The 22,474-nt window shown below is 38.3% G+C and overlaps 1 protein-coding gene across 8 annotated transcripts in view; it reads right to left on the bottom strand.

Annotated features, from left to right (window-relative positions):
* Positions 1-14,153: 14,153 nt before the first annotated feature.
* Positions 14,154-22,474, bottom strand: part of TAFA2 (TAFA chemokine like family member 2) — a 204,884-nt gene continuing 196,563 nt past the window's right edge. For all 8 annotated transcript variants that reach the window (XR_012764817.1, XR_012764816.1, XR_012764822.1 and 5 more), the window contains one exon: positions 14,154-16,255. Coding sequence is in view for 1 of the 8 variants with exons in the window: in XM_075428674.1 (XP_075284789.1) it covers positions 16,244-16,255 (12 nt within the window). In the remaining 7 variants the exon portion in view is untranslated. The remainder of the gene's footprint in view (positions 16,256-22,474) is intronic.

The raw sequence follows: 22,474 nt of genomic DNA, 5'->3' as shown, positions 1-22,474 counted from the left end.
AGGGTATCACTGGTAACTGGCGAGAATTATGCGTATGCCAAGGAACTTTCCATTCGCAGAAAGATGGTGAAGGCAGAATTGCCACCTCCCATGGCATCCTATTTAGTGTAATGGATAGCAAGGAAAAGCTTGTAGTAATGGTGCTGAAACAGTGTATAAAGTTAGCTGATAAATGTAAACTGGAGATGCTGCTTGGGAACTATTTAACCAGCAATAGGAAGCAAAAATGAAAAGCTGTAAACACCTTACTGCACCTGGGTAAAGCTCAGATGTAGCTAGAGCTCTGCTCCTGCTGTCCCTGTTTAATTTGTTTAGCTGATACCACACTGCTTGTGACTGTTTCATATTTTTATTCCTAGTCCCTTCACCTCTACCTTAAAATTTTCTGTAAATGTGGAAGAGAATGTAAAACACACACAATAATGCCACAACTGGGAGCAACTGGAACAATTACCAACAAAACAATGTCCCTTCCATAAACACAGCATTATGATTATTGAGAAGAACAACTAAAAACTTCTTACGTACAAGATTCTGATTTTCATTCAGACGATAAATTAATGCCCTTTAAAAGCAGCCATTCATAACACTGGGGAAAATTCTCACTATGCTGAACATGCAGCAGCTGGTGGGATGCTCAAATGTCATGCTGTTTCTGTGAGGTCATGAAACTATTGAAGAGTAAAAATGTTGAAAGTAAGATAGAGTTAAGGAGGGTTTTGTGGAGTGGGAGATTTACACTTCCTAAAGTTGTCCTGAGAACAAGGTTGTTCTTTCCATTTAAATGATGTCCATGACAACTTTAAGAGCCACGAAACTGTTGACAAAGCATTTTTTGCTGGTGGAGATGCATGAACCAAGAAAGGACAAATATACTACCTTACTTGGAAAGTCATATAAAACTTGTGTGCAGATTCTCTCTTGTCTTACTAGTTGCCATCTCAGTAAAATAGTTGTAATGGTAGAGAATTTTCTTACAATGTTATGGAATGTGTTTATGTTTGTATGTCAATGAGTGATTCTGATTTCCCTTCTTCCATGCACGTATATTAGATATTACTACATATTATCTATTACTGAAGTTTTTTTTGCAAAGACAAATACAGAATAGGGAGTTAAAAATATTAGAAGATGCACTTATGGAACTTTAAATACAGCTACATGTTGATCATGAGTTTATTTTCTGCACTGGTTTCTGGACTTTGTGTATTAACTTCCAATCAGAATCTGTTGTATGTGTTTCAAATCCTGTCAAATTAAACAATTTCACACCATTCTGGAGGCTAATCTTTATCTAGCCTAAAATTTATACTTAATACAAGTGGATTAAATAATGGCACATATCTTGTTTGTTGTTCAGATGTGATGACTGTTAATATCTTTAGCTAGTATTTTCCATTAATATATATTAGATTACATCAGTTCACTTCATCTTGTGGACTGAGGAGATTAAACATTGCGGACACAAATGAACCCTCTTTGGGCCTCATTTCTTATGCTTTCATAAAGGGTAAATTGTAGTGGTGATGTAATCATGAAAAAAAAAACACAAACATTTGTTTGCCGAGCATTTTAAGCAAAATCTGCCTTAATGTTTTTGGTTATACAGCTGATTATTAACAGTCCTGGAATCTAAAAAGCTCTGCCAATCCACTAAAGAGCCAAGTGACTTTTAGTGCTAGAAAAATAGTGTCCACAGATCACACTCTGTGCTTCTGTCCTACAATAAAGCATCTTCTTCAAAGTGAAGACTGAAGACTGCATGATCATTCTATCCTTACGCTTTGTGATGATAAAGCTGCCAATAAAAGATGTTAATGACGATGACTTATAAATAAAAACTCATCCAATATAAATGAGTGAAAGAGTGAACAGATTTGCAATATCCACTGGGGGAAAAAAAATCCCCATGAAATGGAAACCACTTTCTGATTCAGAGGCAAACTGCAAGGAATTGGTCTAATTTGTAATGGTTATTAGCTCCATAGTAGGCTTTTCTCTGGCCCAGGAAAGGCTTACTGGAACTACACCCAACACACAGTGAGCAAAATACTTCTAGCCCATCCTCATAAATTTGTCTAAAAAGCACACAGCACTGAGCACCCGCATTCAAATATCTGTACCGACTCTCACCTCTCGCACAAGAATGCCTTGAGGGCCATCCCATGTTTACTAACAATGTATGGAACTGTACAAAGAACAGCTACGTGATACACAGTGGGGAAGGACTTTTGTTGGCTAAGCACACACATCAGTTCTGTGTCTCTGCTGTGAAGTCAAAAGCTGGATCCATTGGAAGAGGTTTCTGTAAGTACACTCCAACATTAATCATACAGAATCACCTTTGAGAGGGGCTGCACCAGCTCTCAGGCACCAAAGAAGCATCTGCATCATGAAGGATAGCAATTTTTCTTTTGAGTGGGCTTCACATACTGCAGTGTACTTCATGGCACTACCACAGCACCTAGAAAGCACCCTAGAAGCAATACAGTCCCAGGGTGAATGCAGGCAAGAAAACTCTGGCACCCTTACAAACGCTGACATCTATGGTGCACATGTTGATTTAGATCAGTCATTGATTGCAAATGCACGTATTTTAAAGAAATACCTTAAAATATACTGTATTGATATGTTATGAGGTTTCTAAAGGATTGTGTGTTTAACTTATTTTCATTTCTATGGTGAGGGGACTGCTAATCTGCACTTAGTATATTGCATCTGATAAATTTTATGGGTTTGACTGTATAAGGGTGGATTTCTTTGTCAAAGAAAGTATCAGTTTAAATGCAAGCCTCTACGATTTCTACTTCAGGGACATAGAGTGCTATTTAATTGGCTTGTGTAGATTGCTTGCTGATTTTTTGATACTTTGATAAAATCCTTTGGCATTGCTGTGGTTTCCTATTTCCTCACAATTAAGCAGAAAACAAGTCCTTAATACAAATGCAGAACTTTATTAATCTTATAAATATACGCAATAAAAAAATTTCGGAGCAGTGCAGTCCAACCTGTTCACTGCTAACAAGGTATGAGTGCTGTTTTAAAGTATCAAAAAATGCTTAATCTAAATAGAAAAAAAAGGAAAAAAAGTTAATTGAAACAGAAGCACAGCTTGTAAATAACATTTTAAAACTTCCTACAGGCACACTGAATGGCAGTGATCTCTATTTTCTTCCCTACACCTACTTTTTCTGTTATGCACTGTGAGGAGCCATACCAGAACTGAACAAGTGGAGAGTGTTTGCCCTGTAACTCCTACAGCTACTCAACGTGTGTGTGCCCTAAACTATGTGAGTGTAGCTAGTAAATCCCATGTTTGGGTACTTGCTTGTTCGCTACCTGATAGATTACCAGTATCATACGGCACCTACCCTGATGCTCTCTGCTCATATTTTGAAACTTTGTGAGGAACCTGGAGCTGGGGAAAATCCAATCCATCTGCAATAGCTGACATTTCACAATACTGAACAGATAGAAAGACCATAGCAAAACCTCAGCCTGAGGTGGAAATTAACTGCAGTTTTTCGCTCCTTTCAGCTGCAGCGAGCTATAAAGGTGCATTTGGGCCATTCAGATTAGGCCATTTTGGAGCCAGATGGTTGAAGCTGAGAGGCCTGATTTTGCACTGCCATGGTGAAGGACTGCCACTCCACCCCGAGGTCAGATGGGCCAGTCGCATGCCTGTTCGATAGCTCGTGAAAACCCAGTGGACCTGCAGATGTGGGCACACCTGGGAACTGGGAGACTGGGGGGTTTGCGTGCACCCCACTGGCAAATTTCAGTCCTGATCAGCCAACAGAGGAGGACGGGATTGGGTGATCTGTGTTGCATGCAGCTACGTGTCTGCTTAAGTAAGTGCTGATAAAGGCACCAGTCTCTTGCCTGTGTTGATCTGTGTTGTATTGTGCGTATATCTGTATTTTCAAAGTACGTGCCCAGCCTTGTTACAGCCTACGCCTGGAATCAGGACCATCAGTGGCCACGTCTGGCAGACTGGGCGGAGAAACCCTCTGTATCTTAAAAGTCCTCAGGATTCAGCTTCCCCTAACATTATTAGAAGCTCAGCTTCAAAACACAAGTTCTTCTGGAGGCCAGTTTTTCATGCATACACCAATGTGCCATTGTGATAAAGAGAAACCTGGCACTGCTGGGAATACTGTCGCATGAACATGAGTCACCATAAAAGAAGTTCCCAATCCACAGGCAAGCTCTCTTGTACTGGCTAGTCTGTGTGTGGCCAGAAATGTTCCTCACTGATGGTGAGGCTGGTCATCTGTCCCTGTAGTAGCTGGCTCATAGTAAGGAACATGGATGTGAACAGAAGTCCTTCCAGTTCTGCTGGTAATAGCAGGACTCCTTCCCTTCCTCACAGAAGAAAAAGCAGTACAGTCTAGTTTTGATAAAACTGCAAAGCATACATAGTCAAGGCAAGGTTTATTGCAAAGAAAATATGCTTCCTCTACTAAAAAAAAAAAAAAAAACAACCAAAACAAAAAAACCCCAAACCCAAACAAAATCAGAGGAGAGCAGGAGAGCACAGCACAGAGACAGATCTCATGGTAGATGTCAAAAAAGCAGGGTTGCATATTACCATACTATTGACGGGATTACAGCATCACACAGCACTGCTACTCCGCCATCATGTGGTCCGGACCACAGACCCCGTTACACCTACTCCCACTCAGATCTCTGAAAAGCAAATCAGCTCATGCTGCTGGACAGATTACTGCTCCTGCTCACACTAGCTCATTGCGAGCTGGCTCCAGCATCCCTGCAGTCTGCTGTGTGGATGCCCCAAGGTGCACACAGATCAGCACACTCTGCAATATTAAACTCCTCAGCTCACACTCTTCAGCATTCACACAGCATTTTTTGTTGTAACTGTAAATGAAGCATGTTGAAATTCTAAGCCTACAAGCACCAATATTTCAGCCAAACTCATTTATGCACTTAGTGGTTGATCCACAGCCCACTAGAGACAATGGGAAGACTGCCATTAACTTCACATCAGGCTCATAAAAAATGAGGCAGATAACTCCCATTAATGTTAATGAGAGTCATGTATATAAATCACCTAGCCGCTGACAGAAAAAGAAACCTTTTTCTGTTCTGCTTTTTACCCAGCTTCCACAGTCTGTGATGTTCATCCTCCTCCAATAGCATTGTGAAGACAAAAGGTTTTTCAACAGCTACATCTTTCTAATGATTTTGCTTTCTGTCATCACAAGTCAAGTTTCATGTAGGCAGAATACATTTAATCATACAGTCATGAAACAACTACGTTTTAACATGGTAATGAACAGACTTAAAATTACAGCAAAATTATTTCTTAGAAGGCAAATTACTCTTATTTCTTAATTATCATTGAGAAAGGACCCTAACAACTTGTTTTTCTTTTCTAGTCATTAAAAAAAAAGAAAAATTATTTTCCTAAATTTGCATTTTAACTAAGCTAACTATTTCCATTTTCATACCCCTCTGCCGCCCAGAAGATGTTTTTTTTAATTCCTTCTCTGATTGCTTCATGTTGCCCTTACATCATAAAAAATCCCTTGTCCTACAAGTAAGACATACACAGACACACACATGCAGAATTTATACAGTGATGTACAACAGGTCCTATTCACTTTAGCTTACCTTTCCTCTCTACGCAGTGGGTATGTCCTGAGTAGGCAAGAATTAGTGTATCACTAATTCTGGTCTAATATAGAAACCCCTGGTGCACTTTTGTATAGCTTAAAACTTAACACTCCTTATTTCTACACATACGAAAAAGAGCTTTCAGATGTTTAGCATTTTCTAACTCTTTCTATTTGCATAAATATCTACGTAAAACTTTTAAAACAAATAGAAAAAAACTTTGTCTTTTTTTTTAAACAGAAGGTAAAAATATAATATGGCACTAATATTTAAATTGAGAGGAATTTTAATTCAATAATGGTCAAGACACAGTGCAGGAAAAATAAGCTACTGTTAACGACTTGACACCAGCAGAAGATATTAGGATTCTAGAAAGCATTATAAATGAATTTTTAGTTTCCAAGGCCAGAGTGCAGCTGCTTTGCTCCACCAGCTTTAGTCTTTCTTTGGCTGCTTATCCTTAACTCCTTAATGTGGCACATTAATTATAGCCACTCATATGTTCCATTCTTTCAGGTCCCTGTGTCTAGAAATGTTGCCACTCAAATAGCAAAGTGCAAGGTTTCCATCATTGTAATAGTTAAATAATGGCAAGGCTATGCAATTGAAACAGCATGAAAGGTCACCTTGACAATACTCTGACTGGTAAAAAGTAGCTTAAGGCATCACAGTTCTTTATTGTGAATGAGTTGACTGAGTTTATGACTATTCAGGATATTTTAATAATTTTTAAGTTTGACACAAAGTAAGAAATGCCATTTTGGAATTGTTGCAGATGATCATATACATCAAATTTAAAGACAACATTTACAAAGCGTGTTTTTGACTATACTGACCAACAACAAAGTGAGGACAGGCAGGAGTTTGAACCAATGATAAAGTCCTTGGAACCGCTGGCACAGGTGGTCAGTATGAAATGTAAACCTGAGCAGAAGTCACCAGCAAGTTCCCAGAAAGCTCTGTTTTCAGGATTTAAGGAACACAGGCATGGAGTAAAGGCCTTGCATTGGGGCTTCAAGAGGAAAAGTTTTATGCCAGATGTCTTTCATAAATTTCCTTATAAATGACAGGACTGACAATAGGACTGAATTTCACAAATTTCTCTGTTAGAAGTGGGACCAGGCCCATATAATTCCCACAATTGCACAGCAATATATCTGGTGAAACTGTAAAGGAGACCCAAACTTATTGTCATCTGTATTTTGTTCTTAGCCAAGCTCGTGAAGTTCCATATACTCTTTCATCTAGGTGTTCAAATTAACTGCAGCTTAATTTTCTAAATTATTTAGCTCGAATGCTTAAGACCAGATTTAACCGGAGAATAACTTCACTAAAGACAGTGGAGCTAACCCAGGCACAAACTGCCTTGTATTTCCTGTTGTGTTTCCTTTCAGAACTGCTAATTGCAGAAATTGATCGTTTAAGGTCCTTATGTTACATGCTTTAGCAAAATGTGAGGTAAGATCCAACATATAGGGACCTGGGCAATAAATACATCATTACAGAATCACAGAATGTTCAGGGTTGGAAGGGACCTCTGTGGGTCATCTAGACAAACCACCCTGCCGAAGCAGGGTCACCTACAGCAGGCTGCACAGGACCTCGTCCAGGCGGGTCTTGAATATCTCCAGAGAAGGAGACTCCACAACCTCCCTGGGCAGCCTGTTCCACTGCTCTGTCACCCTCAAAGTAAAGTGCTTCCTCATGTTCAAACGGAACTTCTCATGCTTCAGTTTGTGCCCGTTGCCCCTTGTCCTGACGCTGGGCACCACTGAAAAGAGTCTGTCCCCATCCTCCTGACACCCACCCTTGAGATATTTAGAAGCATTTCTTAGGTCCCCTCGCAGCCTTCTCTTCTTGAGGCTGAAGAAGTCCAGCTCCCTCAGCCTTTCCTCACAGGACAGATGCTCCATTCCCCTCATCATCCTCGTAGCCCTCTGCTGAACTCTCTCCAGTAGTTCCTCATCTTTCTTGAACTGGGGAGCCCCACACTAGCTGAAGTCTAGTCAGCACTTTAGCTCCCAGTCTTCTGGTACATCTGTATTTCCTTCCAAAGACATAAAAGTGGGGAAAATACTTGCTACTTTCTTTATCCATAAGGAGCATTAGGTAAAGCCCTGAATTTTGAGATGTCCTGGATACTTCATTGCATGTATCAATACTTAATGATCCATCTATCAAGTAGCTATTAATCTCTTATATTAACATTACTACTGCACAAATTTCTGTATAATCAAATTTGAATCAAAGCAAAGGGCTCGATATCCTGAATGAGAGAACACAATCTTACACATAGGAGCTATAACTTCCTTCACTGAGCAAGGTCTAGCTGTTTGCCTAAGAGTAATTAAATCAGTACATCTTCAAGGCTCTTTTATGACTTTGTCATCTAGTTTCTAATGCTGGTACTGAATGGAAAAACCACATATTGCTAATGAAAGACTTACAACCCAAAGAGCATTTTCCTGCAGTGACTAAAAAGTCACTAACCGATCACGTTATTTTAAAAGGTGCCACCAGTAGCTGACAGAGAGGCTAATACATTTATAGAACAAATGAATCAATTGTAATAGGATGAACAAATAAGAAGCTGCAAAATACATCTTTTAAGTGCATTGTTCAGACTGGTGCACAATAATAAATTTTAAACTTTCACCTAGTAATAAACATTTACCCTGTACCTGTCAGAAAAAAACAGAACGTCAGGGTTGTCAGTATAAGACAAAAACATGTATGGTAATGCACGTTTTGCTTCCTGCTGAGGCTTATCAGAGCAGCTATTCTGCTCCGAAAGGTGCAGGGCAAGTGATGCAGCTTGTCAGCAGCATACTGTGCAGCTCTGACTTAGAAGAACAGTACAGTAACACAGTCCAGTTTCAGCAGTAATGGAGGAGGCTCAGATCTGAATTTCTGGAGGCCCGATACGATACCAAATCTTGGCTTCACATACGGATATCTGCCAGCAAATACACACATAACTCTACCGCAAATACTACCTAAGCAGATATTTTGTGTGTCCTTTCACAAAGGCAATGACCTAGATGGAAACATCCTGTGGACATATTGGACATTTTTAAGGCCTATAGAGTCACACTGTAAGACATGTCCACACTGTTTCTCTGTGTCCTTCTAATATTTGTTTAGGTGTGACACTTGATTCAGCTCCATGCAATAAGTGATACCCTGTCAGAATTTCTTCTTTAGGAGCTGGGCAACAATGATGTCTGCAGAAGGGTTTCTCTAGGTGACAGGCCATATTTCACCAGCCACCACAGTGAAGTCAGGGTGTTCCCAGACATCAGTCTAACCACCTCCCACCTGTCCACTAGGTAACTTCTGCTAGTGCCCACCTCCACCAACTGGGATTCTTTATAGTACCCCAAATGCTGCCTGTTGAATCCAGCTTCATCAGCAGTACTGAGTAAAAAATTAGAGAAAAAATTTATCATAAAATAGGACAGTCATAAGTGTAATTAAAAAAGCATCAGAAATGTCAGCATATATTTTTAATTCATGTATGATTAGCCTATTTTTGCTTTATTTAACTATAGGAAAGGATAAAGAATTAATGTTTGATACTCAGTAGTCATTAATAGAGCTCTGCACTGGAGATGATCCCCATCCACCAGTCAGCTGAGCTGGATGAAAGAAAATTTATCGCCTTTTTTTTGTGGAACACAAACAAGGCATTCATAAAAGTCATTATGTTGACACCGAAATCACAAACACACAATCAAAGGCATGATCTTGCCAACAGATTCGTATGGGACGAACTTTGACTTCTGGTGATTCCTATTAGTGAAAAGATCTTACTCAGCCATGGTTTAAGTAAATATTTGGAAAAATAATGTAGGAAATACTGAGCTGACCTCAAATTAGTCACAAAATTCCCACTATTATCCCTGAAGCCAGGCTTTAACCCATCATCTGTAAGTGCCTTTGAATGCACTGAGATAACAGCTCCATAAATGTCAATTTCCTTATGAAGGGGAAAGAAAGAGTTTGAACTTTCTCCACTACGTTTTTCTCTGCACGGAGGTCTTTTATAATATAAATTTAAATACACAATCTGTTTTACAATGTTTTCCATCATCTCTCTTCTCCATATGTTCTCCCGCTAGGAATCTAATGAGTTCTACATATGAGGGATGACAAGGGAATATGCCTGAGAAATAATTCCAGCAATTACGGCATATGGAGGCATTGTTTCTGAGTCACTTTTGCCACGAACATTAGGCAGAGCATCTGGGACCAAATTCTGTCTACCTGCTCATGGACATTAGCAAAACCATCATCTTCCATTTGTAAATTCTGCTGAGGTAATCTGCCATACAGAGAGGACCATTTCATCAGCTTTATGACCAGAGAGCGTACTGAAACACAGACCATTTATAGTTAGGAAAAAATGCTTATATCCAGACAGAATAGTTTAAGCCGGAAACCATTTTAAGAGAAAAAGATAGAGACATATCATCTCCCTCCTTCTCTTCTCTCCAAGAACTATGAAGAGCCTGTGTTCAGTTCCAAGCCAGTATTTATTAAAAGACTTTTCTCACCACTACTGAAGTTTCATAAGGACTGACTAGATCCCAGGAAAAGAGACAAAGACCAAAGAAAAGTAAAAAGAACAGGAAAGAGACCCAAATTCGAACTGTAATAGGAAGATTATATTCTCTACACCCAAATATTGGCAAGGCATCCAGAATTAATCATAGAGAAACAGACTGAAAAACCTCCTTTATATGGAGACACAGTGACTAAAACAACTAGCGTACATTTTGCGAGTTCTGGATATCAGATCTAAATACTAAGACATAAGGCTGGAGAATTCAAGATCAGTTTTTGTCATGTTTGTTTTCACAGAATCACAGAATGTTCAGGGTTGGAAGAGACCTCTGGAGATCATCTAGTCCAACCCCCCTGCCAAAGCAGGGTCACCCAAAGCAGGCTGCACAAGACCTCTTCCAGGCAGGTTTTCAATATCTCCAGAGAACAAGACTCCACAACCTCCCTGGGCAGCCTGTTCCACTGCTCTGTCACCCTCAAAGTAAAGTTCTTCCTCATGTTCAAACGGAACTTCCCATGCTTCTGTTGGTGCCCGTTGCCTCTTGCCCTGTCACTGGGCACCACTGAAAAGAGTCTGGCCCCATCCTCTTGACACCCACCCTTACGATATTTAGAAGCATTTATAAGATCCCCTCTCAGCCTTCTCTTCTTCAGGCTGAACAAGTCCAGCTCCCTCAGCCTTTCCTCACAGGACAGATGCTCCAGTCCCCTCATCATCTTCATAGCCCTCCATTGGACTGTCTCCAGTAGTTCCTCATCTTTCTGGAACTGGGGGGCCGAGAACAGGACACAGTACTCCAGATGGGGCCTCACTAGGGCAGAGTAGAGGGGAAGGAGAACCCCCTCGACCTGCTCACGTGTTATGACAGTAAGGAGAAAAGAGATCAAGAGATTCAACCACTATGCTGATATGGGGTAAACTTGGAACTCCACCTATTTATCATATTCAGGAAAAATGACTCAGCAATGCAAGTAACATAAGTGTTTTTATATGTTGTTTTCCCGTATGTTGTTATATGTTGTTGTTTTATATGTTTTATATGTTGTTTTTATTTGTTTTATATGTTGTTTTTGTTGTTAAGTTTTTTTATATGTTGCAGTGAAAGCAAAGCTATAAATCCCAAACTACAGGGTCTTTAGGTTACCTCAGTGTTATAGGGGGAAAAGTATGGCCCTACTGTTACAGGGGATCTAAACAGAATTATACACTTACAAATATAAACATAACTTAGGTAATATAGAAGTTTTACACTTAGGGTTACATATGGGCTACAAGATCTCTATTACACAAACTGTTTCTTGAACTTTGTTGGGCAATTAACTGTTTTTCAGAACTGAAAATCAGATATATTTCAAGTCTTTCAGTCATGGCTAATATTGGTGTCATCAGTGATATTTAATCAAGAAAATCTATTATCAAGGAATAACTGGATTTCACTTCCTATTGCCACACAGAACCACCTGTGTAGCAGCAAGGAAGGACCGAACATAGAGGGAAGGTTCTTTAACCATTAACCTAAATAGGGACAGGCATGTGAACTTTAATGAACTTGCCCATCCAGAATTTTCCAAGCAAAATGCTGAACACTCTTAAGAGCAGCTGACGGCCTTATCCAAACCCCACTGAGATCATGAAGGCACCTTGCCATTTCTGCAGTCTGGCTTTGGAGCAAATTCCAGAGACAGACGAGACAGACCTTTCCACCACTCTAGCGAAAAGGCCTGAGGGCCACCTCAGGTGCTGCCACCATCACAGCCCCAGCTTCGGGATGCCGCGATGTACCCCGGTGCTCCCATGCAGGATCCACAGCCCCAGAACCTACATCTCTGGTGATGCAACTATACTACAAGGGTTTTGACTAGCCTAGCATCCCACTAACAGCAGTCTGAGAAAAAACAGTCATTCCCTTATACAATATTTTCCAGCTGTCACGTCAGCGGTCCTCCTGCCAGATGGCTTTAGTTAGTTTTGGATTATGAGATGTTGGCATCACTTGTCATCACCTGTCAAAACGAAGTTGTGGGAAATTCAGACTTCTCATATACTACCTCTTGTATTCAACACATAAGCCACACAGACGAATACAGAAGATGCAAAACAACAGCCATGGAAGACATTTTTGCTAAAATATTTTCAATGACTGACTGAAAAGTGGTATCAGTTACATAACATCTTACAGAAAAAAGATCAAAGATGTAATTTGGAAATCTTTTCTCATTCTGTAACAGAATAAACAGAGAAGTTTCTTGGGATACAAACTGTGTTAGAAACACTAACAAAGTGATCAGGTAACTCTTATTATTCAACTTAAAAGCAACGAAACCACAAATAATAAGTTAATGTCACCAGATTGTTCAGGTGTGACATGTTTAATACAGAGCTATCTAACTACTGGCAAAAAGAAACTAGAGATTAAGGCAACACTTCTCTTACAAACCAGAACTGTGCTTCCCTTCCTTGCCAATAACTTGGTTAACAACAGATGTGTAAAATTCAAGGCATGAAGGAGGAGGTAGTAAATCAACAGAAAAGGATGCCAATCACATCTTTCTCTTTTGTTGTTGTAGACATCCATGCACTACCTGGAAACTATAAAAGCCAGCTGGACAATCATAATGAGCAAAAAAACCCCTGCTCACATTTTTATGAAATCTAACAAAATAACATGCTTTATAGCAGATTTTAGTTTCAAAACAAATTTATCTGATGCTCTCTGTCTCCAGTTTTAAAGCGTATAGATTCTACAAAAAAACAGAGCTGCTTTGGCTTGGCAAAGTACTGAAACCCTACACCAGTAACATTCTTGAGCAGAGTCGGAGGAGTCAAGATTTAAAAGATACAGGATAGATAGGAAGTTTTAAAGGATATAGGGTATTAGGTGGATTTAAATGTAGTAGCAGTGGTATCTCCAGCAGTGCTGTTTCAAAGGTTAGCATTTACTTACAACCAATAAGCCAGACACAACCAAGATATAGTCTTGAATGTTTTTAAGCTCTATTTTAGATTTATTAGATCTGATTTGGAAATTTTTTTCATTAAGACTCATATCAGAATTTCCTTCTTCTTTTGTTAAGCTGATCAGAAACATTTAATTTTGAAAGTTTTGAGCAAAGCGGTGAGTTTTCTTTTCCTGGTGATGTCCTGCCATATGTAACTGCAGAATAGGAACCCATATTCTCCTGCAGCTCAGAGTTCTTGATGATTACTGAATTCAAAAGGTAACACGGGTTTTCCTCTGATCATAACGCTGATCATATTTGTAATCGGATGAAGCTAGGTACATCAAATAATCTGGGAATAAGTATGTAAGGAACAAAGGAGTAACTGAAGCAGGATTCACCTTCCCATGCCTACAGCATGAATGCCCATAGCTGATCTACTCATCTGTAATCCATTTTCAAAGGCAGCACTAGAAGAGGCACTATGGACAGCTAAACTATGGTTCCCAGCTTTCTTCAAGATGCACAAGCAGAGCTCAGTGTTGCATTTGCTTTGCATTCCTTTCAACAGTTCTACAAACTAACCTGAAACATTACCTTTTCAGGAATGTCTACAATATTCTGATGATAGTGAAAAGGTTTTAAAAAGAATTTTTCAGGATTCCCATTTTGTGAAGAAGAAACCCCCATTTTTATTCAATTTGACCTGCAAACAACAGTACACCCACCAGAATTTCCCATCCCAACGTTAGAACAGTTGTGCTAGACATCAGTTTCCTTTGCAAAAGGACATTTCAAAGTGGTAGGAGATATTCCCAGCTCTACTAGAGAAATACAAAATTAATACAACCCTTGAGAGCCTTATTCACTGAAAAAAAATATTTTTTTCCATGGGTAAACAGAATAGGTCTCCAAAGCGCACATCCATACAGGGAACTCTATTTGATATTACAGTTTTATTCACTTGCTATGAATATTCACAACATTAATTTACTGCAGATAATCTATTCAGTATATCTGAAAATCCATTTATTTTCACTTATTGATATGCATGTATTACACTTGTATATAATACATTATTTTCAGTGTTGGCTTAAGAACAAAGAAACAAAGAAAACAAACATTGAGAAGCATGATGTAGATTTTTGACCAAAGAGAGGCCATATTCAGATTTTACAAAACAGCACATTTACACTTTGCACTGTTCCAGAAAATCTCTTTAAGATGCTGCCTTCTGTCCTGCCCCTGTTAGCACAAATCCATACAGTATTAATCCATCCTAAAATACAGAGATATCTAGTTGCTGCTACAAACAGTTTATCCTAATTAAATTTAAATCAGAAAATAATATCTCTCCCTGCCAACATTTTTTATTATTTCTCAGCAGAATGATAGAATATACTTCTCCATTTTATTCCCAACAGTCATTTATTTTGTTTAAGCTCTCCTGTGCAATAATACAGTAGAGATAATGAAATGGTTTTGGAACAGCAGGGGCTACTCCAGGCACTCCAGGGTGTTCATCCATCATGGAACTTAATACATAACTACCTACCCATGTCAATGGCTTGTAATTATAAAATCATTTCCCTCTTTTTCTGCGAGTCTGGTAACCACACAGGACTTTTAAATAAGCTTGCCCCTATATATTTTTTACTATCATTAAGTGTGTGCGGTGTTTCCATTTCAATGCACCAAAGCATACAGTCAGAACTCTCCCACCCTCTCCAGTCAGCATGCTTATGCAGTGTCACTAAAAGGAATCGCCAAATTTCTGTTTAATCAATATTACAGATGATACAATATACATTAAATGGAGTATAAAATTATACATTCTGTAATAACTTAGAAAAAAGCTCATAGATGCTTAAGGCCTTTAAATATTGAGGATTTTTTCATGTAACAGCACATCACAAAGTTCGAAAATTGTTGCTGAAACAAAATATAAAAAAGTAAATGTGATTTTGGCAAGGATGAGATCTGAACTGGATGACTGTAAGCAAGCAAAATACCCACAAACTGTAAATCTGGGAGGGCACTAGGACTTTTTTCCTTTATAGCAAACAGACTGAGCAGACATCTACATAAGCATCCAACAGTACTTAGGTTCAAGCAAGAGATTTTATTTTTCAATAAAAACGCAAAAATTCTGAATGATTACCATCCAATTTCATAAATGCAAAACTCATTTATATCCCTGCCTACCTTTATAAAAAGGGATGAAATACTGTCATTGACTGCTTACCATGAATTTCAATGAATGAGAGGTTGGGAAAGTAAAGTACATATCAGGAACACCCATCTCCTTCAAACTAAATGGAAATGTATATCTTAAAGGTATAAAATGCCTTATAATGGAAGTGGTAATTGAGTTTTGACCACCTCTTTTTTAACTGCCAAAGAGCTGCAGTAGTTGATTAGCCTTAGGGAAACTTGTCAACCTGACTATACATTCTAATATGACTGATGTATTCAGATAACTATTACTTGTCAACAATAATTATTAACAATGGATATATATTTCCATTCCTATAACAAAAGCAACTTCAAGATGTTGAAATACGTACCTTTGAGAGCTCCAAGATTAGAATACAAATAAAAATATCTAAAACTGTGCCATGCCAGAGGACAATTTCTGCAACAGAAATTTAATTAAAGCAGTGTGCAGTCCCACCAGCAATCTGAGTGGCGGACCAGGGATCATTTTAGAGAGAAGGAATCAATACATTTTGGAGGTTGAATTCATCAAGATGAAAAGCCACCAGTCTGGAATGGAGAATCCAAAGGATTGCTGATTTTCTGCACCTTTCAAATATCAGCTCTTGTGATTACAGCTGCAAATTCCTCAGCAAGTGCAATTTTACAAGTGTACACAGTTCAATCAGTTGAAATCTTTGTGACACAAGTTCCACATAACTTTCCAGTAGTTTTGATCTCAAGGCTGTTGCTGATTACAAGCCAGGTTCTCATTGAAACAATTGATTCTGAAGGATACACCCCAGTAGTAAAAAAAATCACTTCAGGGATTGCCTGGAGGAATGAAATTCCTATTGTATTTAATGTTATCAGCCTTGAGACTGACTTGATTTGTCTTTGGCTATCGGGTTACCTGTAAAGAAAAAAAAAATCAGAAAATCAAAACTCTACATAGAGAATCTACTTCCAAAGTACTGGAAAAAGACTCAAATGCAAGATCTCTGTGCAGCAAAGCTCTTTCAATGGTTTTTAAGTGAATGATTCCCAATGGTATTAGATGGGATTGCTTCCCAACTTAAACTGTGTGTTTAAGTGCTTTGTTGGAATTGGACTTGACAAAGAGAAACTGAAATGCAACCATGCTTAAAAATCTAATAAAAAAATCTGAAGGTCACAAATTACCAACCCACAAAAGCACTGATTTCAAGGACAATTTCTGTATTCTGTTCATCATTTTCAATCTTAGAACTTCTGTATGGTAACAGCCATGCTTTTAAAAAGTTAGCCATTAAGTAGAACAGTGACTGATACTGGAAATGTACTCTTTCATTCTTTGCATGCTACTTTAAAACACAATCATAGAACCTTAGAATCATTTAGGTTGGAAAAGGTAATGTCCTGTTAAGGGCTAAATGCATCTTAGCAAGCAATAATCACTTAGTAGAGAAATAGGCCAGAACTCATGCATACATAAACAAGAGAGAGATATATCCTGTTATTCACAAGGTATAAAACAACTACCAAGGAGTTCACTTAGAGTGGTTTCACCCAGCCTAACATGAAACAAGAGTGGAACAGAAGGACCACAGAGATAGAGTAGGAGACAAAGCATTTCACAGTAATTGGACTTTCCCTGTGCCTGATTTGGATTTAAAACATTAAAAGAAAAAAAAATGTGTCATATCAAAGAAACATGACTTCGAGGAATATTTCTGCTGTGTCAGTGGATACAATTAATGATCATGCAACATTTTAACATCAAATTGTGTCAGGGGACAACATCCCAACTCTTGAGGAACAACCCATTGGAATGGCCACAATAACACTTTATGACATCAAGGGGCATATGCTTTTCATTCTGAGAACAAAGAGAAGGGTCATGCTCCTTAATGATAAAACATTCTTTTGCCCTCAGCAAAACTGTTTGCATACAGGTCTCACTGGCTCTGCAGAGCACAAACATAGAGCAGAATATTAAAAGGACTGTTCAAGGAGTTCATTACTTCAGTTTGCCTTCTGCACAAAGTTGTTTCTAGGAACTGCACTGCTTATTTAGGCAATAATAAAACTGTGCTTTGTGATTTTATGATACATGGATTTATTTATTACACTGCTCTTGTTTTGTTTTGGTTTTGCTGTTGGAAACAGCCTCCTGTGGCCCCTTCTGTAGTGGAAGATTGCCTGAAAAAATAACGAAGAATTAATTTAAAAGTCAGGCAACATATTTCTAGGCCCTGCACCAAAGTTCAAAAGGCTGACACAGCACCTTACTATTATTTATTTTTTGCTTTATTGTAACAAGCTGGAATTCTACTCACGGACCCAGATGCCACTGAGCTACATAATGTTAAATACACATCTTCTGATCCTATTTGCAGGTGGATTTTTATTAGCTTCAATTGATATATATATATAGAGAGAGGTATATAGATATAGATAGAAGGATAGATATAAACTGTGGTACATCAACTGATGCAAAGCACTCTTAAGACAGATCAAAGGTTGTGAGACTCCCAAAGAGTCCATGTAAATGCAGGGTCAAAGCTTCTTACTTTTCCAAACAACAGAGTAAACCAAAACCAAAGCAGAACCAGAAAACAGTTTCCTCAGAGGCACAACTGGACAGGCACAGTCATTGGAACTCAGCTGAATTCTCTGTTTTGCCTACATACCCACAAAGTAGACCTTCACTATAAGAAACAGAGGGTGCCAGATGAGTTTTGAGAGACCAAGTTGACCATGACCCAGGAAATGTGCCCTTGCCGCAAAGAAAGCTAATGATTTCCTGGGCTGCATTAGACAAAGTATTGTCAGCAGGTCGAGGGAGCTGATTCTTCACCTCTGCTCAATACTGGTGAGGCCAAACCTGCAGTAGTTTCCACTTGTGGGCTCCCCAGTACAAGACAGACATAGAGCTACAGGAGAGAGTCCAGTAAGAGGCCACTAAGGCAAATAAGGGATCGGAGCATCTTCATATGAGGAAAAGCTGAGAGAGCTGGAACTGTTCAGCCTGCAGAAGAGGAGGCTCGGCAGAGATCTCATCAATATGTACAAACACATGAAAGGAGGGTGCAAAGAAGATGCAACCAGGCTCTTTTCAAGTGGTGCCCAGTGACAGGACAAGAGGCAAACTTTTTACAAGTTTTTACAAGTTGTTCTTTACAATTACATGACTGGAGTCTTTAACTGCTTTCCCTTGCCAGAAGTTTTATTATTCTGCCTGCCCTCTTTTTTCCTTTTTTTTTTCTTTTTTTCTGTTAACTTCCAGGTCACACAACGCTACTCTGAGTAACACACGTAGTGGTCCACATTTGCCTCTACTCAAGAAGGTAATACTTGTTATGTGCAAGCACAGAGCAGACATTAACATTGATGGAAGTTACATATCCATAGACATTAGGGAGAGAACAGAACTCTCAGATGCTAAAGGTAGTTTCATAAAGAAGCAACGAAATTTTAGCTAATATGTATTAGCTGATGGTATTCCCGGAAATGCTTAATTTTTTATATAGTAAAATCTATTTGGTTTGAGTGGCTGGGAAGCAAGGTATTGTGCCAAAAGTCTTTACAGCAAAAGGGAGACTGACAGCAGTATGTGTGTGATCTTTAAAATCCTAAGAGAACAGTAGCACACTGAATGGAAGCAAACAAAGTCTAATCAATTTTTCAGTTAATAATTAATATGTATGGAAAATTACCTTTGCTGCTGTTTAACAATACAAATGAAAAAAAAGGACATAAAACCTTTAGCATCCTAGGTGTTGATTTGAATTAATTTGCTCATTCTTGGAACATAATTACTCCCTTTCTGCTAATATATTTTTTCATGGTTGTTATATCATAAATGCAATGCATTAGACTCTCTTCACTTTCTTGTACTGAATGTGCAATTAAAGTATAATTACTCTGCAGTTACAGACTTTTTAATCTAAATTCGTGAGTGGCTGCTGTAAATTTGCTGTAATTGTACGTGAACTCATTTGTTTTGTTTTAAAACAACAATATATAATTATATGCAACCAAAGTTTTCCACATTTCTTTTGCTCACTAAATGTTCAAAATAGATTCAGTCTTTGGGCAGAACATTTGCCAGGGCAACCCAGAATGGACCAGAGATGAACAGATCTCAAAGGCAGCATGTTAGAACAGCTACCAGCTCAACAGATTTTCTGGACAGCGTCCATTCCAGTGCTGCTGACAATGGGTGAAAAATATCCTCACTTATGAAATCCCCACAGCTGATGAATACAGCAGATACTACCGTCTATTCCATAAGAATAGATTCCCAATAAAAAACCCAACCTGATACTTTTACTCAAGACTTCCTTCTGCCTTAGAAGAGGAAGGGAGGAAAATCAAGCCTATAGGATGTAAAGAATGGTTGAGTGAATAATTCCTGAATAGTAAAGCACTTATCCTTACTTTCGTGCACCTAAGCATCAAAGTTACAGGACCACAATTAGGTATAGTACAACTCTTCTTTTTCTTCAGAGGAAAAAATGTATCACTAATTATTTGCTAAATACAGAATAGTTTATACGTACAAATGAAGCACACAATTGATTTTTATTTAATAATGTTAGAAGAAAATAGATAACAATATACAGTACATTGACATAAGTGTGTGCTGGAACATTTCATAACACAACTTTGTACATTACTATTTTATTGACTGGCAGCTCTTTTATTTTTTTTCTGTTTATCGCAAACCATACACAAAATCCATATTTAAAACAGACTCATGAGTTTGTAAAGTCAAGCACTTGACAGTCAGCAGGTTGTCTTTCTACGGGTGCCCTTGCAACTCCAATTCTATTTCTTTTCCATCCTGCACCGTAAACAACAGAATTTAGTGGAGGAGGAGTGTTGGAGGGAAGCCTGTTATAATGTTATCATGACTGTGTATCAATGCAAACACAGAAATCGGCAAATTTTTAAGTCAGTGTTTCTTCCCTCCACAGATCATTCAGCAGTATGATGGACCCTCTGTTCCAGGTTTTCGCCAAAGAATATAAATAAACACAAGAAACAAAAAGAACTTCACACTGGGTTTTTTTCACTTTAATTGGAACTGTTCCATCAACTGCATAAGATTGTGTGTGTTGTCATAGCCTGAGTGTTGTCTGAGCATACTCAAGAATCATCAAGCTGTCTTTTTTCTTTTTTTTTTCTGAGATATGTAAGACAGAGAAAGGAAACAAACTTTTTTTTTTTTTAAAAAAAGCAATTAATAGTTCACCCTGGGCTAAGTGGAATTTCAAGAGACAAAGAAAAGCCTTCTCGGCACCCCTAGTATTCTTCTGTAAAATATTAAAGGCCTGTGGGAAACAAAAATGGCGTAGGAATTTCTAGAAAAAATAAAAAAGGTCTCACAAATATACTTAACGACCAACATGAGATAAGTCCATTACAGGGAACGCCACAAGAATCCCTTAATAAATGCGTGAAGAAGGAGGTCTAAGAAATGACTTGAAGAAATGCATAGCTATGGATTGTCCTCCAAGACACGGAGATAAGACAGAGATCTTGTACCAAGACAGCCCTTATTTGTATGCAGTATTATTACTATCCATTTTGTGTCCTTATTTTTACATCTTTTCTTACACTGTGCATAAACAAACTACAAAAAAAATTGATAAAACATGGTCAACAAAGTGATTCTTTAGTAAACCTTTCCCAATAAGGAATGGGTTTGAAAAGCGCTATATCAGTCATATATTTCCATGACATAAGCAACTTCGTTTTGCTAGTGAAAACCTAATACAAATATTACAAAGCAGAAACAGAAGGGCCCATACAACCAGAAACAAACATCTGCCAATGCATTTTTTCCACTTACGCCCTCTGAGAATGAGGTCGAGGTTGGAAATGAATCTTTTGAACAGATGGAAACGCACTATTTCCTGGAACTTCAAAATTCATAGTGTTTTTGCCATGCACTATCATTCATATGTGGCTTATGAAAGAAAATGACAGTTTGCATTGCCACTTCTGCATGTTTATTTACTGAAACAGTTCAGCTTGCAAGCTTGAAAGGTGCTTTTGATCTAATACTACTACCTTGTACCAGCAATACTCAAAAGTGCTTTGAAAATGTTAACAAAGGACAAGCTCACAATTTCCTCACACCTTGAGAATCCTGTAATTTATTTTCTAAAGAAGTGAGGAACCTGGACAAAAAGAGCTGTTAATTATCTTTTTGTAATAGGGGTCCCATATGCATATGCACCTAACAGTAGATAGATGCAGATTTGGGTGTTTATGTTAAATAACTAAGTTTCTGTGGGCACAAGGAACCATTTCAAATGTCAAGGTGATTCAACTGTATTTCAAGGGTATGGTTGCTAAAGTAACTGCAGCTGAGAACTGTGAGTTAGGAAACAGGCCCCTGCTTCCATATCACAGACCGCTATTTGACTTGGGCTAATGAGAAAAGGCAAAATTTGAGTGATTCGTAAGCAGTTTAAAAAATAGATATTTAATGATAACTATATGGATTCATTCACCTTCAGAGAAGGTTACATATTGATAGCCATTTTTTCAAGTCTTCAAATGTTTCATTCCTGCTCATAAAACTTTGGCCCTACCTAACTTTTGATATCAAGTCTCAAGAGCTTTAAATTTTTCCCTTATTTTAGACACTGCAGTATGAAAAGCATTAGTCTAAACATGTTCCCAAGCCTGTAATGGAGCAATTTAGCATTCTAGATCCTCGGGTCAGTCCTTCGGCAAACATCCCTAGTTCATTTTATTAATTAAATAGAACATTTCCCAGCACACTTAAACGGCTCAAAAGTTTCCCATGTCTTTGATAACCACCAGACTCTAAAGCTTTTAATTCTTTTGCACTTTTATTGCGCTGCGACTAATCAGAATTGCATTTGTGATAATTCTTGTGCTTAGGATCTTCCATTAGAAAGAAACGAACATGTTGGAAACTCATCTCACACAATGCCATTTGAAATATAACTCTGTATTTCTCATTTTCCAACTGCTCTTAATGATTTCAGCAGGAGATTTTTGGTGTTCAAGTGAAGACCTACACAATCAGGTTAAAAATTGTAATTAAAACTAAAAGGCTTTGAAAACCTTTCACATGTAAATTGAGCTTTCCACTTGTTCCAAATAATCT

Source organism: Opisthocomus hoazin, chromosome 8 (genome assembly GCF_030867145.1).
Source record: "Opisthocomus hoazin isolate bOpiHoa1 chromosome 8, bOpiHoa1.hap1, whole genome shotgun sequence".
Taxonomy (NCBI): Eukaryota; Metazoa; Chordata; class Aves; order Opisthocomiformes; family Opisthocomidae; genus Opisthocomus; species Opisthocomus hoazin.
This window is presented reverse-complemented; position numbering and strand designations above follow the sequence as displayed.